General features: G+C 35.9%; 1 protein-coding gene across 1 annotated transcript in view; it reads right to left on the bottom strand.

The window, feature by feature from the left end:
* rps6ka4 (ribosomal protein S6 kinase, polypeptide 4) overlaps positions 1-15,664 on the bottom strand; it is a 24,789-nt gene extending 9,125 nt beyond the window's left edge. The window contains exons 1-15 of the mRNA XM_079871772.1: positions 14,812-15,664; positions 13,831-13,902; positions 13,204-13,271; positions 12,481-12,631; positions 11,504-11,619; positions 11,081-11,188; positions 10,882-10,962; positions 8,826-8,929; positions 8,520-8,670; positions 7,198-7,359; positions 6,503-6,628; positions 6,259-6,392; positions 4,832-4,925; positions 4,405-4,575; positions 331-528 (exon numbers count right to left, since the gene is read on the bottom strand). Of these exons, the coding sequence (XP_079727898.1) occupies positions 331-528; positions 4,405-4,575; positions 4,832-4,925; positions 6,259-6,392; positions 6,503-6,628; positions 7,198-7,359; positions 8,520-8,670; positions 8,826-8,929; positions 10,882-10,962; positions 11,081-11,188; positions 11,504-11,619; positions 12,481-12,631; positions 13,204-13,271; positions 13,831-13,902; positions 14,812-14,899 (1,824 nt within the window). The 5' untranslated portion in view covers positions 14,900-15,664. The remainder of the gene's footprint in view (positions 1-330; positions 529-4,404; positions 4,576-4,831; positions 4,926-6,258; positions 6,393-6,502; positions 6,629-7,197; positions 7,360-8,519; positions 8,671-8,825; positions 8,930-10,881; positions 10,963-11,080; positions 11,189-11,503; positions 11,620-12,480; positions 12,632-13,203; positions 13,272-13,830; positions 13,903-14,811) is intronic.
* Between the last annotated feature and the right edge of the window lie 1,497 nt (positions 15,665-17,161).

Below are 17,161 nucleotides of genomic sequence, written 5' to 3'. Positions count from 1 at the left end.
TCTGGAATGGAACTTGACCAGAGAGCATGGTGCACTGACAAAAAAAATAAACATTAACAATATCAGCATTACATTACATTTTTATTCTCACATTTTTTTTAACAAACTGTTTTTCTCAAGTCTGATTTTTATTTGTATTTTTTTGGGAAGTTTAAGTAAAGTTTACTTTTGGAATTTATCAAAATACCAGAGTAACAATTTCAAATAAATAATGTGTTAATTTTCTCGAATTAATCAATTTAACGTAACGTAACATTCCCCGACACCGACCTCTCCCCTGACTAGAACAATATGGCAGCCCAGGCAATACATATAAACACTCACACCTACCAAAATCACCCCGAGGCTCCAGAGGTCGCACGCCTGGTCATAACCCGAGCTGTGGAAGAGCTCAGGCGCGGCGTACTGCAGGGTGAAGCAGGGGGTCTGCAGGGGGGCACTCCCGCTCCCCGCTGGAAACAACCGCGCAAAACCAAAATCAATCAACTTCAACACGGAGTCATCCGACTCGTCAGCAAACAGCACGTTCTGCCAGTGGAGGTGAAAAAAAGAGAGACAATACGTGACAAATTAACACAATAAACCACAAGAGGTTCTATGTTACAGTCATTTGACTTCATGTGCATGTTTTGGCACTGTTGATCCAATTATGATGCACCGCAATGTATTGAAACGTGCAATTGTGAGGCATTTGATCCAAGTGATGGATGAAAGATCTCATTTAGGAAAAAATCCCACTGATGAAGATTAATGTCGACAGTCGTCAGATGTGGACGGCGCATTAAAATTCCACAGCTCAAAGACGAAATCAGCACATGGATAGCTGAGCACAGAGTGAACGCCGAATACATAACATCACAGAAGTCAAATCAAGCAAACTATGAGTGATGATCACACAGCTGACGGGAGATCTGAATGAGAGAATGAGAAAGCAAGGCCAGTTAGCACTGCGACAGATGCCAGCATAATGCTTTCCTCAACGCATGACAGCATCCTTTTATACGTTTAGAGAAAGAATTGATTAGAAAGGCACTAAGGCTGCTCATTTCTTCATTCTATGTTAGTCCATCCTTGCGTTCATTTATCCGTTCGCTGTTCTATTGCTCAAACCTCAACAAATCTACACATTTGTTGTTGCATATCGATTCTCAACAATCGAAAACGTTTCCATATTCATTTTTTACTCTTTTATTGATAAACTGATACCAGCTGAGCTTTTTCACTCTCTTCTCTCTCACAGCGAGTTGAAACCGCAGTGTGTGTTTTAATTAAATAAGTGTGTGCAGCTCATGATCTGGTGTTTGCAGCTCGGTTCACAGTAAATGCAGCTGAGCCCATTTTCTGCATATGCTGTGAGTTTAATGTGCATTTGGGACACGTGCACCAGTTGTGCTTGCTTTATTTTTTCCCACATTCGCATAATCGCCAACATTTTTGTGGACAGATGATTACAGCATTTCACTAGATTTGTAATGGGAAGGTATTGTATTGAAGTTATACATTTGAGTATCATGATGCACTGAAATTTTAGCAAGCAGAAATATTTTTTGGAGGGCCAAAATCATTGACTGACATGGTGATGTTTAATTAGTTATTTTGATATGAAACAAAGTCTCAGCTTTCAAATTATGTACATTTTATGAAATTTAAGCAATACATGATGCATGAAAATTGGATGCTCTTTAATGAGTCGTGACAGATTCAAGCGGCACGTGAACCTATCATCTCTTCCTCTTTACTACTAGTTATAGCACAAAATAAACATGAATGAGCATCAGAAGATATGCTGAAAGAAACATTACAGCTTACTAAAATGTCTTGTGTAATCGTTCAATCAGTGTTTTAACCGGGGAAAGATGTCAATAAAACAGCTTGTAAACAATGGCACATAACTACATTTACATCAGAAAAACCATCCAATGAATTTAAGAGCAATATATGCACTACATTACATATTAATTATATTTTTACTTAACCTGTTGTCTTCATTGTTTGATTAAAGTCATTAATATAAAAACTGCCTTGTGTGCAATTTAAATGTTTAATATACTGCTCAATTTGATATACAACTAAATTTGATTAATTAATTGATTATTAAATAAGTTATTTTTGGTTTTCAGCTCAATCAAAACTTTATTTAAGGTTTCGATAAAAAAGCTGTCCTTTCCTCTTTGTGCTGATCTGTTCCACTTATCCATCATTATTCATAATCTACCTAGATTTTACATTTACTGAAGGAAGTGTGAGTGGTGCTTAACTGTGCAAACGTCATTGACACAATGATAGGGTGTTTAGTGTCATTTTTTTCGAGTGGTTACAAGCAGGGTTTGAAATGAACACCCGCCAAATGCAGGTAAAAATCAACTGTGGTGGGTAACGCTGTTAAATCACTAGCCAATTTGGCGTGTTATTTATTATGTTGAGGAAGTTCATGTAAGCCAAATCTGCGCATATCTGTCTTACTTGAACATGCAACAAATAACGGCGCGCTTGTTCATTTGCATTGAAGCAATAGCGAAGATTAAAAAACATTTGGTTAACAGAAAAAGACATTATTATTTTCCAACATCCTATTTTGATGTTCTTTGTACTGTATTGATCTGTCCACCTAAAACACATGGATGAAAGAGGAAGGGAGGAGATGGCTAGATGACAGGATTTTGTTTGCATAAGAAATTCATGTATGAAATCTAAATTTTATAATATTTATATATATATATATATGCACAGATTCTGTTTTTAATGTCATGATGACTCACGAGTTGAGTATTTGCACTAAATCTGCACAGATTTGGCTTACACGAACTTCCCCAACATAATAAATAACACGCCAAATTGGCTAGTGATTTGACAGCGTAAAATTTTTACCCGCATTTGGCGTGTTGGCGTGTGTTAATTTCAAACCCTGCTTGTAACCACTCGAAAAAAATTACTCTAAACACCCTATCAATGTGTCAGTGACGTTTGCACAGATAAGCACCACTCACACTTCCTTCAGTAAAGGTAAAATCTATGTAGATTATGATGGATAAGTGGAACGGATCAGCAAAAAAAGAAAGAAGAAAAGAAACAGAATAACTATTAGGGCTGTCAATCGATTAATTTTTTTAATCGCGATTAATCGCATATTGTCATGTGTTAACTCGCGATTAATCGCATTTAATCGCACATTTTTTTAATTGTTCTAAATGTACCTTAAATTAATACTTTTCAAGTTTGTAATACTCTAATCAACGTGGGCATGGATAAATATAGATGCTTTATGCAAATGTATGTTTATTATTGAAACCATAGTCAATATAGAGCATAAGGATGAGATGTTTCAAAGGTCACAGATGTTTTTCAAAGAACTTGTTCATGTCTATTAGACACGTAGAAAGAACAAAAAAATGGCAGGTTACCATTACTTCTCTTTCTTTGCACTGAGCAATTTACTAACACAAACATGTTTAGATTTTTGCATGACAGGGCAGCTCTTCTGAAAATGCTAAATGTACATTTATTATTTATTAGCCTATTACATTGTAGTTTGTCTCTCTCTGTGCCCATTTTGATGAAGCTAAATTCTCAATAAAACTGTTTTCATTGGTATATTTTACTGTTTCTGTTGTCAAACAACGGAATGAATTTGAAATGGTGACTGAAACGCGACCCATTAAGACATAACCAGCTCTCCCTTCCAAGATGTTAAGTTAATCTGCACAAAAATTCTGATAATCGAGCCGTCGTCTGGTGAAATCAAATTCACATAAGATAAAGACAATATCTGTGCTCTGATTTCGGCTATACTTGTAAAAATAGAGAAGCAACATAATATCTGTGCTTAACTGAGTTAAAGCGCTGCACCTCCGCGCGAGACGCAGAGAGAGAGAGAGAGAGAGAGCGAGCGAGAGAGAGAGAGAGAGAGGTGCGCGCGCGCGCGTGCTGAGAGAGCAGTACCGGCGGTACCGGTAGATTCTCAGAAACTAAATAAGTTTTGTTGAAGGGAAAAAATCGCTAAAGGGGTCTGCAATGTCGCTAAGTTAGCAACACTGTGTATCTCCATTTCTCCTAGGGGTTGGGCCACGGGTCAAACAGAAAATACGCGCTGCGTTAATCGCACGTTAAAAAAATTAGTGCCGTTAATATGATTTTGCGTTAACGCGTTATTAACGCGCTAACTTTGACAGCCCTAATAACTATATAAGCTGTGACGTACTTATTCTGGTTCTTTTCTTTTTTCTTTTTTTCTTTTTTGGCTAGTAGAAGTTCTGAGTGGCCAGTAACTTAAACTAGTAGCCAAATTGGCCGGTGAGTGAAAAAGTTCATTTCAAACCCTGGCTGCAAGGGTGTTGCTAGGCTAATTCCCTTTGCCCTTATAAAAATCGGTAACATCTGAAATCCTTTCTCTCTGTATCTCTCTACCTCTGGTTTGAGGTCTCGATGTACGACTCCAGCCTCATGCATGTAGCTGACCGCTGACACCAGGCTCTTCATCAGCTGACTGGCCTCCCATTCTGCAAACATCTTCTTTTTCCTTATTCGCTCCAACAGTTCGCCACCACGCAACAGCTCCATGACCAGATACGTATGGTACTGGGAGAGATGGAACGGAGAAAATGGGAACGAAAAAATAACAGTAGTAACATAAAGGGATGGGGTTAAAAAAAAAAGCAATGCAAGAGACCTAAAATGTATTATATACGTGACCAGGTATATACGCAAAGGCAAAAAAAGATTCATACTAATTTTAATCAAAAAAACTTGGTTATGATTAGTCTAAAACATTATAATTAGCTTAAAAACAGAAGAATTTTGATAGCTAGGTACATGCTGTGGTGCAAAAACATACCTGATCGGTATAGACCTCGTGGAGTGTGACGATGTTCGGGTGAGATTCACACTGGCGCAGTGCTGCAACCTCTCTCTGAGTCATGGCCTCCATCCTACAATGACAGAAAGACTCTTGAGTAGGGAATCGTCAACGATAATATCGTAATTGTTGATTTAACGATGTGCGAACTGACATTATCAAGTTTGTCACTCACTTTACAAAAACACGCCTTTCACTGCATGATGTAGCCTATTAGAATGCAGTTAAAATGCCAACACAAATTCTTTTGCGCATCTTAGAACAACAAACACCAATGATTCATTACTGAATTAATCAGCTTTTTAATGAATTATTTGAGTGAATGATTCATTAACCCATTAACAAAGGCATTTTAGTTTAGTTTCTGAATGAATGAATGAATGAATGAATGAATGAATAAATGAATGAATGATTCAATGGCTCACTCATTAATACAGGGACTTTCCGCCACCTACTGGTGGTTTTAGTTTCATATAGGGCCGGACAGCATAACAATAAATGGCATTACTACGGTATAAATTGTCTGTTTTGTTAAAGATTTTGCTATTCAATTATCTCATACATAAAATTTGTTTATATGAAAGGTTTCAAACCTAAAATGATGCAATAATATTTAGTTTTAAAATGTTTATTATTAAAGGGATAGTTCGGCCAAAAATGATATTAAACCCATGATTTACTCACCCTCAAGCCGTTCGAGATGCATATGTCAATCATTTTTCAGACGAACACATTTTCAGTTATTTTAAAAAATGTCTTAGATCTTTCAGTGGTTATAATGTGAAGCTATGGGGTCCACCTCCTTCAAGTCCCAAAAATGTGCATGCATCCTTCACAAAAGTAATCCATCCTAAATGCCACTTCAGATGCAGCTTCTGTGCCACCTCTGCAGTGCAAAAATGCCTTTTGTTGATGATGATATTATTGGATTGGTAGCAGCCGTATAACGTTGGATTATTCTAATTTAATTTATTGATTAAATGTAAGAATTTGACAAAAGATGATTGATACATCAAGTTTAGAAACAATTTTTCATGAAAAGGCCTAACTCAGCCAAGGTACCAGCACAAAAACACAAAATATTATCGAATTATCGTTATCTACAAAACCCCAGAAAATATAGATACACAAATTTTCTCAATATCAAACACCTCTATAGTGCTAAAACCTTTTAGATTGTGTTTTACATTAAAGGGGGCTTATTTTTTTTCAGTAGTTTTGAATGACTTTTCTACTAAATGAACATATATTTTTAGAAAATTGTATTTGTTTTCTCCTGATGCTTACCTTTGTTAATTCATTCGTAGGAAACCTCAAGTAACAACTTTAAAACCTCAAGTGATGATATAAAGAATGTGATTTTTAATGTGGTTTGGCAATGAACAAATCTGGTTTAATGTCTCTACCTTCGGCTGATGATTTTCACAGCGTATTCCTGGCCACTCTGCCTGTGTCTGCACTTCCTGCAGACAGAAAAACTGCCCTCGCCCAGTGGCGCCCCCTGCAGGCACAGCTCATAATGCTGAAAGAACTGAGAGTCCTAAAAAAAGACAGAAGAAACAATGATGTTTTACATTTTTTTCCCCAGCCAAAAAAATGTAAACTATTTTCAAAGATTTTTTTTTTTTTTTTAAACAGGCAGCTGTGTACCTTTAGCATAGAACTGCGCTGGACAATAGCAGAACCAGGCCGGTCAACATTCACATGAGCGTCCAGAACATCCGCCATAACCACATTCTTATTGAACAAGATAGAAGGAGCCACAAAGGAGTAGCCCTGAGAGAAAGAAGAGACTGGATCACTACAGAGATTTGGCAACAGTAAAATCCCTGCTGAGAAAAAAAAAAAAACAGGTTAAACCAGCCAAAGTGGCTTGCTGGTTTTAGACATTCTGCCAGAATATTTTAATCTTTAAAAAAAAGTTCTGCATAAGAAGATTTGGAATGACAAGTTGAGCAAGTAAAGATTTTTCACTTTTGGGTGAATTATTTCTTTAAACTGGTCTAGCTGGTGTTTGGCTGGTTAGACTGGTCTGGTTTGGCTGGTTAGACTGGTCTGGCTTGGCCAGCTGAGGTTGGTTGAAGCTGTATGTTTCAGTAGTTAAAGCTGAATAAAAGAACATCATGGAACAGAGTATACATGGCTGAGAAGGTGTTGAAAAGTGTGTTGTGACTTGATCAAGGAGACTAGGTATTAAGTTACCAAACTGTATGTGTACAGTTACACTATCTGTTGCTATTAATAATGGAGGGCTGTGGCAGGAAAGAAGATTTGTGTATTGTATGCATGTATGTATCTCCATGAAAGGGACACAGGGACGGGTGTGTTTGAGTGCATGCGAGTACCTGAAACAGACGGTCCGTACTAGGAGGTGTGCTGGCAGGGGAATAGACCGGATCCATTCCTGTAAACTCCTCGGCAAAGTTGCCCACATCCAACTCATTACGTAGTTCTGGTCGGAATGGGCTCTGAACCTTTTTCTCTGCCAAGTCCGACCAGTTTAAGCCCTAGAGAGACCAACAAGTTGAGGTTTGTGACAATCTACAGTGACACCAAAGATATGTGGACACTTAAGCCACTTAAATATGTATGAAGGTCACTGTAGTAGATAACGAAGTATCAAGTTTGTTTGTTTGTTAAAAAAAAAAAAAAAAAAGATTCTAAAATAAAAAAAGATTTTCTAGTTAAACATTTTTATACAACAAGGTTTGTTTTACGGGACTTCATGGTTTGTTTTACAAAAACGGGACTTCATTTTATCCATTGGTTGGTGACTGGATTGTAAAAAAGTGAGAGAAGCATACCAGAATGGAGGCAGATATGAATGTATATCTTAATATCTTAATATATACATATATAGAATATCTTAATCCAGATATGAATGCAGTACATCCTTGCATACGTCAGCAGAGACAAGTCATATCACAGGAAGAGCAAGTTGTGACATTTTGATTAAAGATTACTTTAAGTGTGGATTGTGAAACAGTCAGGCTTTACAAAAAAACAAAAAACTTTTTCAAAGGATGGAGCAATGAAACAGAAGCAATATTGAACAATATTATTGAACTACTCAAAACCAATAAACAAGCATTACAATTTCATAATGTTAGAAAAAGGGTTAGCCAATCATAAGAGTATGCATTAACAGGTCATTTGTGCATCAGAGAAAGGACAAAAAGCAATGTAAAACTAAATTATGACCATTTTTGATGCAAAAATCTTGACAATTTAAGTGGGCCACAGGGAAAAGAATACCGGTAAACAAAAAACTATCCCATTTATCTTATCTGTTAATGTCTAATCATTAATCAAAATATAATAACTTGCTCTGTCTCTGAAATGAGTTTTCTTTTCAGACATCACCAAGCCCTGTTGTTTTTCAAGCCCTCCCTACAACCACCTAAAATAACTACTATTCACGATTTAATCAATTCCTGATGAAAAAAAAAAAAAAAAAATTCAAAATAGACATGAACACAGTCAAACTGCGCTATCAGATAAGCTCTAAATAAATGTCACTGTTTCGGTCAATGATCTGGGCCCTCCAAAACTCTTTCGGACGAAACCGAACATTGATTTGCTCATTTTTGGTGCATCACTAATTAAGAGATTACAATCGCATTAAACACAGAGATCAAATGTGTGGAATAAAAAGCAAAAAAAGAACCTTGAAGAAAGGATGACATTTGATGTCCTCGGCTCCTCGGGGACCAGAGCCCAATCTCTTATGAGGGTCTTTCACGAGTAACTTTCGCAGGAGATCCTGAGCCAAGGGCCCAATGATCGAGGGGAACGGAGGCTCACAGCGCAGGATGCGTCTGCCAGAGACAGAAAGCTACTTTAATTCCGGAAAATAACGTACGAGATGCAATCATAACAGTCTCACTGGGAGTTCAAACACTGTGTGTATGTGGACATGTGGAGAAAATCATTGGGATCACTGGAGGTTTGCCCGTGTGTGGGCGAGACTCACTTGGACACCTCACTCTGGGAATTTCTCTCTCCTTCCAGAGTAAACGGAGACGCTCCCGTCAACAGCTCAAACATCAGAATCCCCAAACTCCACCAATCCACTGACTACAGAAAGGGAAAGAAGGAATTATTACCACTATTTTACATGTCGTCAATCAAAATGTGGAGAATCTCTCGAAAGCTTGTCAATAGCCCTATTAAGATGGTAAATGTTTCTCATGGGCACGTTAGGTCAATACAACATTTACAGGGGCTGGTGGGTGATTTTATTGACGTATAAATCCAGATTGTCTGGTTTTTTTCCTCACACCACCCACATAAAAATTCCCAAGTTGAATTACAATGTTTTTGCCAGACACAAAGGTTGTGTGGTAATTTTGTCATCCGAATCCACATCTCTGAGTTTACAAGCGACAAACTTTATACAGTTATTGAACCAAACTGAATCAACACTGAACTGACTGAATAATGACTTGTCTTTTCAGAGCTGTTTTACAGCAGAATTGAATTCTTTTTGCATCACTGAATCATCATTTTCATGATTATCACTGTAAAGCTGCTTTGAAACAATCTATGTTGTATAAAGCGCTATATAAATAAAGATGACTTGACTTAAATCACCATCCGTGCAAATTTATTTTCAGACATTCCGAGAAATAATTATTGTCCGAATAGGGATAAAAACATGCCATATTTCTGTCATATTCTTAACCAAAATCAAAAGTATAAACGCATATATTTGCAAGAAATTTAAGACCATTAAGATGGACATTATGTAATAAAAAAGTAACTCATTTTAACCACAAATTCTCATTACAGTAATGCAAAAGTTAAAATCACCAAAATTTGTAATACTTGATTTTATGGCTATAATATGGAAAGAGAGATATATTATTTAAAAGTTAATGTGTATATTTTTATTTAATATTCTTTAACAAATTTAACATTACAAATACATTCTTCCATAACACCTTAATGTGCAGAGGCAAAATATAATTCCGACATTTGTAGGAAGATAGCTTAAATTACAGTAAGGAGAATTATTTATGTAAATAATAGTTTATGTAAATGTAAATAATATGTTTCAAAACACTTATTTTTATGAGCATTATCGCATTAAAAAAAATGTTTGATAGAAATGCCAAGATGCACATAAATTCTAAAAATGCACATAAAAAATGTTTGCGCTCAAATTTGGTAGATACATTTTTATCCGATAAGACAACATGCACATAAACTACAATGGAAACACATTTATCAAATAAATCCCTCGATGGAAACAAAACTCACATGACTTTGCCTTAACAGAGGATGTGATTGGATAACTGGACTAACCAGCGGATCAGGCTGTCATCACAATGATTTGGTATAATAACCTCCCAGAAGTGTCTCTCATGAATGTATTTTCAAACACTAGGGTTTCATCTGCAAACTCGCCAGTCATTTACGATGTAGGAAAACAGAGCCACAGTGGCTTCCCCGATTGCAGCAACTTCCATTTAAATTACAGATATTTTGTACCAGTTTCCCAGGAGGCGACAATTTGAATACATGGATGGATGGAAACTGTGCTTTATTCGCACATGGTTTATGCCATATTCCAATTTTACGGATAAGTTTAATTCGCAACTTTGGATGGAAACATCAATGAATCCAGTGAATGAGAACTACATCTCAAAAAGCCAAAAAAAAAATGGTTACATTTCTAATATTTTGGTAGCACTTTATTTTACAGTCATGATCCCCATTTACACATATGTACTTATTATAGTATTTACAATAACTAGATAATAACTAGGTACTAATCCTGAACCTAACCTTAACCCATGTAGTTACCTTAGATTACCCTTTACTTTCTTGGTAAGTAAACTGTAAGTACATGTAGGTGCGCATTTGTTGTGTAACAAAAAAAGTGCAACAAATATTTTATTTAGAAAAGTGCTTAATTATAAAGAAAATTATTTCACCCCCTTTGTGCAATTATATCTCTCTTTTTTTTCCTTTCGATTCTAAATGTTACATGCTTTTGTGAGATTAGTCAGATCATTTTCTCTCACCTTGCCATGACCAGCTTTCCCTCTGATAATCTCTGGTGCCATGTACTCTATAGTGCCACAGAATGAGTACGTCCTCTCTTTCTACACATGAACAAAGCATATCAGCATGACAACTGCACACTGGATTACAAGACAATATGGATACAATGAGAGAAAAATATGAACTACAGTTATTATTTATTCGTTTTTATTTCCCCACCTCCTCTTCCAGAAACTCCTTGCTCAGCCCAAAGTCTGTCAGAACCACATGACCATCACTGTCCAACAAGATGTTCTCCAGCTTAATGTCCCGGTACACAATGCCAAGCTGGAAACACAAAACCAAATAAGGTTCTTAGAAAAACCTGATAATCTGTTAACAGCCTCAATAAAAAATATCACCATAATCTTTCACAATTTCATACTTTGATGTAAATTTTTGAGTTCAGCTTGCTCAAAATTTATAATAAAATATTATTGATAATTATAACTAATTATATTTCTCCCAAACAATTATTACAAATGAACAATATTATTAAAATTGAATTAGTTGCATAAGTGATTTTAACTTCACCAGCTTGTATATCTGTAAGTGTGTATCTAATATTTATCAAATGAAAAAGTGGACAGTAGCTAGTAGTACCTTGTGCAGGTGCTCCAGGGCCAGAATAATTTCCCCCACGTAGATCCTCACCTCGTCCTCGGAGAAATGATCTCTCTGATACAGGTGCGTAAACATCTCTCCTCCACTCACATAGTCTTGCGAAACAAACACACACTCACAAAACTGTCCAAACAACATCAACTTACTAACGGACAAATAGCTAGAAGTCAGAGGTGGGTGGAATGACCAATGTCTTAAATCACTGGGGATGAGTAATTTTACATCACAGTAACAGCATAACAACACATTTATTATTGCTGAAAACTTGAAGACTACACCATATATATATATATATATATATATATATATATATACACACAAATATATAAACCTAAAATTAATATATCTATACTTCTATGTGATTAATTGTAATTTGTGCTATCAAATCGATTAATCGTATCTAACATAAAGTTTGTATGTGTGTGTGTGTATATGTATATATATATATATAAACTTAATATTAATTAATTTATAAACTTTTAATTTATAAATAGCTAGAAGTCAGAGATGGGTGTAGAATGACCAATGTCTTAAATCATTGGGGATGAGTAATTTTACAGTAACAGCATATATAACAACACTACCATATTATATTAATATTAACACTATATTAATATACTTATAAACTTTTATGTTAGATGTGATTAATCGATTTGAGAGCACAAATTTAATGCCATTGTAAAAAAAAAAAAAAAAAAACGGTCAATATACACCTGTGTGTGCACTGTAAAAAAATTATTTTTCGAAGTTGTAAATAAAACATGCATATTTTTGGAGTACGTTTTATAAGAATATACTAATTCAGTCTTTCTACTTAAAAAAAATCGTTATGTTAAATTCATTGTTTCTTTGTAATTAATTGTGACATATGCCAGTCATTTCTAGGTAAAAAGTCAGTCAAATTGCATATTAATGTTGAGTAATGCGTTATTTCGATAGCACAGCCCTGTGCTTACCTAGTATGAGATGCAGTTTGGTTTGCGTCTGAAAGGCGTAATGGAGGGTGACCAGAAAGGGTGACTGGCGAATGTGTTCCAGCACCTGTCGCTCTGTTCGAGTGTGCTCAGCAGTCTTTGCCTTCTGAACAATGGCCGCTTTCTTCAGAACCTAAAGATCATAAAATCATTTCATAACATTACATTATTTTTTTAATAATATCTAATTTGTTAACATTAGTTAATGTATTAACTAACATGAACTAACAATGAGCAATACATTTGTTACAGTATTTATTAATCTTTGTTAATAAAAATCCAGTTGTTCATGTTAGTTCACAGTGCATTAACTAATGTTAACAAATACAACTTTTGATTTTAGTAATGCATTAGTAAATGTTGAAATTAACATTAACTAAGATTAATTAATGCTGTAGAAGTATTGTTCATACTTAGTTCATGTTAACTAAAGTAACCTTATAGTAAAGTGTTACCAAAATGGTGATTTCATTCAAATCTGCTGTAACAGTAGACAAGTGAGAGCTGTATAAAACTAACGTAATGGCCCATTATGTTCCAGCAGAGTATTTATTTCTATGATATGTTTGATTTATGTAAAGACATCTGTATTTTTAAAAATAATAAACCTATTGAGCACATTATAACTCTCAGAGCATATTTTTGTTTGTTTTTACTAATTGAAGGACAAGCAAAAATTCATGTGTGATAATAGACAGTACAAACCTTCATGGCGTAGAGTTTGTCTTTATCATGGCCACTGATTTTTCTGACCAGGAATACTTTCCCGTAAGCTGATAAAGAGAAGGAAAAGCATAGATGTAGCTATTTAAAGGGACAGCTCACCCAATGTGTATTAAACAAAACCTCGGCTTCTGAGTCATTTCTGCACTCAAACAAACAACGTTGGAGAGTCACTGCATCTGCCAATTAGACTGTGATAGAAAAATGTATTATGAATTATACAAAAATGACTTAAATGCTTCCTGTAATTCATTTGTTGGTAATAAGCCAGCATTAAAGATGCAGAATGTGTTCGGGCGTATGCTAGGTCTGATTATATGTCTGGAGTCTCTAGCCGATTATTACACTGAATGACTGAAAAAAAAGTGTTTGGCTCATTTGCAGTGAAAAATAAATGTTGGAGATATAAAAGTGAATATTAACATATATTTTGCTGCTAATTTATGTATAAAATGTGTTAGATATACTCCATAATTACAACCTCATGGCCATCATTCATGTGATCACTTTCTTTCATAATCACTTTGTCTGAGTATAAACATTCCCAATGACCTTTACTGGATGGACAAACCAGTTACGGGATGGGATGGGACAGTGCAGCGCTCTCACCTCCGGTGCCAAGCACTTTGAGAAGTTCAAAGTTCTCCATGCCAACTTTCTCAGTGTATCCTGTGAGGTTTGCTGGGAAGGGACAAACAGAGTATTTACACAACAAATCTTGCTCTCGACCCTTTAAATCCCCCCACATACATATTTGAATAAATATGTTATATAGTGCATGTAGACATCAGACCAATTTACATATGGCCGATAACCTAAATGACCTAAACTATTTAAAATTCTGTCATTAATTTCTCACTAACTTAACCTGTAAGACTTTTGTTCCTCTTCGTAACACAAATGAAGATCTTTTTGAATCTGAAGATCTTCTGAAATCTGAGAGTTTCTGTCCCTCCATTGACAGCGACGCAACTACCACTTTGACGCTTCAAAAAGTAAAACTAATCCATATGAATTGAGCGGTTTGGTACAAATTTACTGAAAAGACACGACCGCTTTATATATGATGAACAGATTGAATTATTTCACATTTTATTAACATCAAATATCGATCAGCAAACATAAACAGAAGCGTAACACGTGAATGAACCTCATTGGTTCTCGCACGTCACGTGAACATGCTTGAGCTTACATTTACCACAACTGATGTTGATAAAAGTATAAGTGGAAAAAAAGCCTAAATTCAATCTGTTCATCATATAAAGCGAGTCTCTTCAGAAAATTTGGACTAAACTGCTCAATGGATTAGTTTTACAATCTCTTTATTAACTTTTTGAAGCAACAAAGTGGTAGTTGCGTAGCTGTCAATGGAGGAACAGAAAGCTCTAAGATTTCATTAAAAAGATCTGTATTTGTGTTCTGAAGATGAACGAAAGTCTTAAAGGTTTGGAATGAAACGAGGGTGAGTAATTAATGACAGAATTTTCATTTATGGGTGAACTATCCCTTTAAATACCATGCTACACATCAAAGTACCGTGGTATCAAATCAAATCAAAACACACCAGGTTAAATGAATGCAGTCACCTACCATTAGTGATCTCGAGTTTAACGGTGCAAACTTTACGGCTGGTTTCCCGGTCGGAGTCTTCACCACTGCCACTACTGTCTCCTGACATGATGGCTCTGACTTCTACAGTATTTGATCAGTAAAGTGATTTTGACAGCCCGCTCTTCCAATGCACAAACATCTATATTATGTACAGCAAAAGTCGACGGGTTTCTGTTATAAAGAGAAACTTTGCAATTTATGACAGGGTGAATGACATGTTTTTGTTTTTGTTATTATCTCAGCTCACAAATCCCTTTGACATCCTGCTGTGAACACTAATCTTCATGCACGACCTAAATATTAATCTCGACTTTTGATAGGCGCGCGGGCACAGCGATATAGTTTAATATCTTCCAAAACAAGGCGACGATACACGGTATATTCAACACTTAATATGCAGTTAATTGATTATTATGTGGGCCATAAATGGCTGTTATTTCCGTATTTCCAACTTCGACACAACTGTCGTGAGGTCGTCTGCAACCGCAGTGAAGATCGCTGTGCGAGTGTTTACATTTCAGCTGATCTCGTTATCGCCTTTTTAGCTTAAACCCAATCAAATAAAGCGATATTTGCTCCGCTAACGAGTTATACTCCGGTAGCGTACGTGCTAACTATCACCGATGACAGATCACGTTAAAAATGTCCTTAACAGCGGATTGACTAAAGCTGAACAAACGTATTTAAGTCCTATGCACATTCCTTTCGGGTGTAGTTATGCCCGACTCGCGTTAAAATATGCGTTTGTTGTGGAAAGGAAATTAATTGAACGATAAATTCCTGGAAGAAAGTGTAGTAAGGACCATTTCAGCTACGGAAGCCGAAGTAGTGCGGCTGTCTCATGATTCGCGAACCAATTGTTGTTATGAACCGGTTCTTTTTATTGATTTGGTCGAACCGATTCACCTCTTAAATCACTCGAATTGTTTGTGAACTTGACTGTGTTCGTTTTCTTAAGGATGGAAAGATAAGAAGAGAGGTGCTGCATTTGTTTATATTTATTTCGTTACAAAACATGACGTAAACGCAAAGGGAACCCTTCTGTGCTATGACTCGAAAGAATCACTTTCTGAACTGGTTCATTAAAATGACCTGTTTGAATGAACCGATTCGCTAAAATGATTCGGACTTTCCGATGGCAAGTGCCGCTATTGGAGTCGGTTTCAGAGATGTGTGGTTGGGTTGGGTGGGTTGGTTCTTCTGTGTAGGTGGTGAAAGAGAAAAGCTGGTGCAATCCAACTTGCCAACTCCCGTACTAAAGGACAGCCTCTCCCACTAACGACACTTTATCTTGCACACCCTTTTTGGATCTCAAGTTTTATTTACATTCTATGTCATGTGGAAGGTCGATTTTGAGCTGTTATCATTTAGATTGCATTTAGTTCAGATTAAGCTTGTTATTGCTGACAGAGAGAGGTTAATAAAAAAAATGCTTGTATGCATAACACTTATAGCAAGGCATTTTGGCACACTTTATGGGTTAAGTTGTCACAAAGGAAACTTGACAATAGGATTATCTTACTTCAAAACTATCTAAAACTATCTAAAAAAAACTATCTTTAAACATATTATAGGCTATTTGAAAAATAAAACAATTTATTTGTATTATAATAGGCTACACTTAAAAGACATTATGTTTTGAATGATTCCTCTGTTCCATTATGACAACTGTGCCAACATGTCTTGCTATTCACCTTATTTTTCAAATGCGGGTGCGGCTTCCTGTGTCGTTCGCTTCCAGTTATTTTTAGCTGTACAAAGCAGCTCGTTATGCTACCTGATATTGCAAACTGGTATTTCTTTCTACCTTAATTATAAACACACTGGTTTTTGGCACAAATAGTTTTACAATTTACTGCACTTTGATATATTCTTGAATATATATTCTTATATATTCTTTGAAAGTCTTGCACATTCACAGAAAACACTTTACTTCCATGTTGAAAAATAAGGTGGATAAGAGGTTCATGCAGGGCCTTAAGTTAACTTTTTGCCAAATCTGCCAATGGCTGGTGACTTAAGAAAATGTATCGGCCATAAATATTTTTACCAGCCATGAAACATAGATTAATCCTTATTAAAGTTACAAAAGTTATTCAGTCAAGAGCAATGAGTGATTGTTCTTTGTCTTTTGTTGTTTGATTAACATTAAAAACAGAGACAGCAGCAGTAGTGGAGCGGCTAAGTGCTTATGTTTGGCAGAATCGTTCAGTTTATGATACAAGCGTGAAAATTGGCATGAGCAGTCTCCATGGGTCACTTGACAAGAAAATTGTCCGAACCACTTGAAATTTCAAGATGGCGGCAATTTTTCAAGATGGCCGGCACC

Source organism: Squalius cephalus (assembly GCF_949319135.1).
Source record: "Squalius cephalus genome assembly, chromosome: 5".
Taxonomy (NCBI): Eukaryota; Metazoa; Chordata; class Actinopteri; order Cypriniformes; family Leuciscidae; genus Squalius; species Squalius cephalus.
The sequence above is the reverse complement of the archived record's forward strand: the minus strand, read 5'-3'. Positions and strand labels throughout refer to the sequence as shown.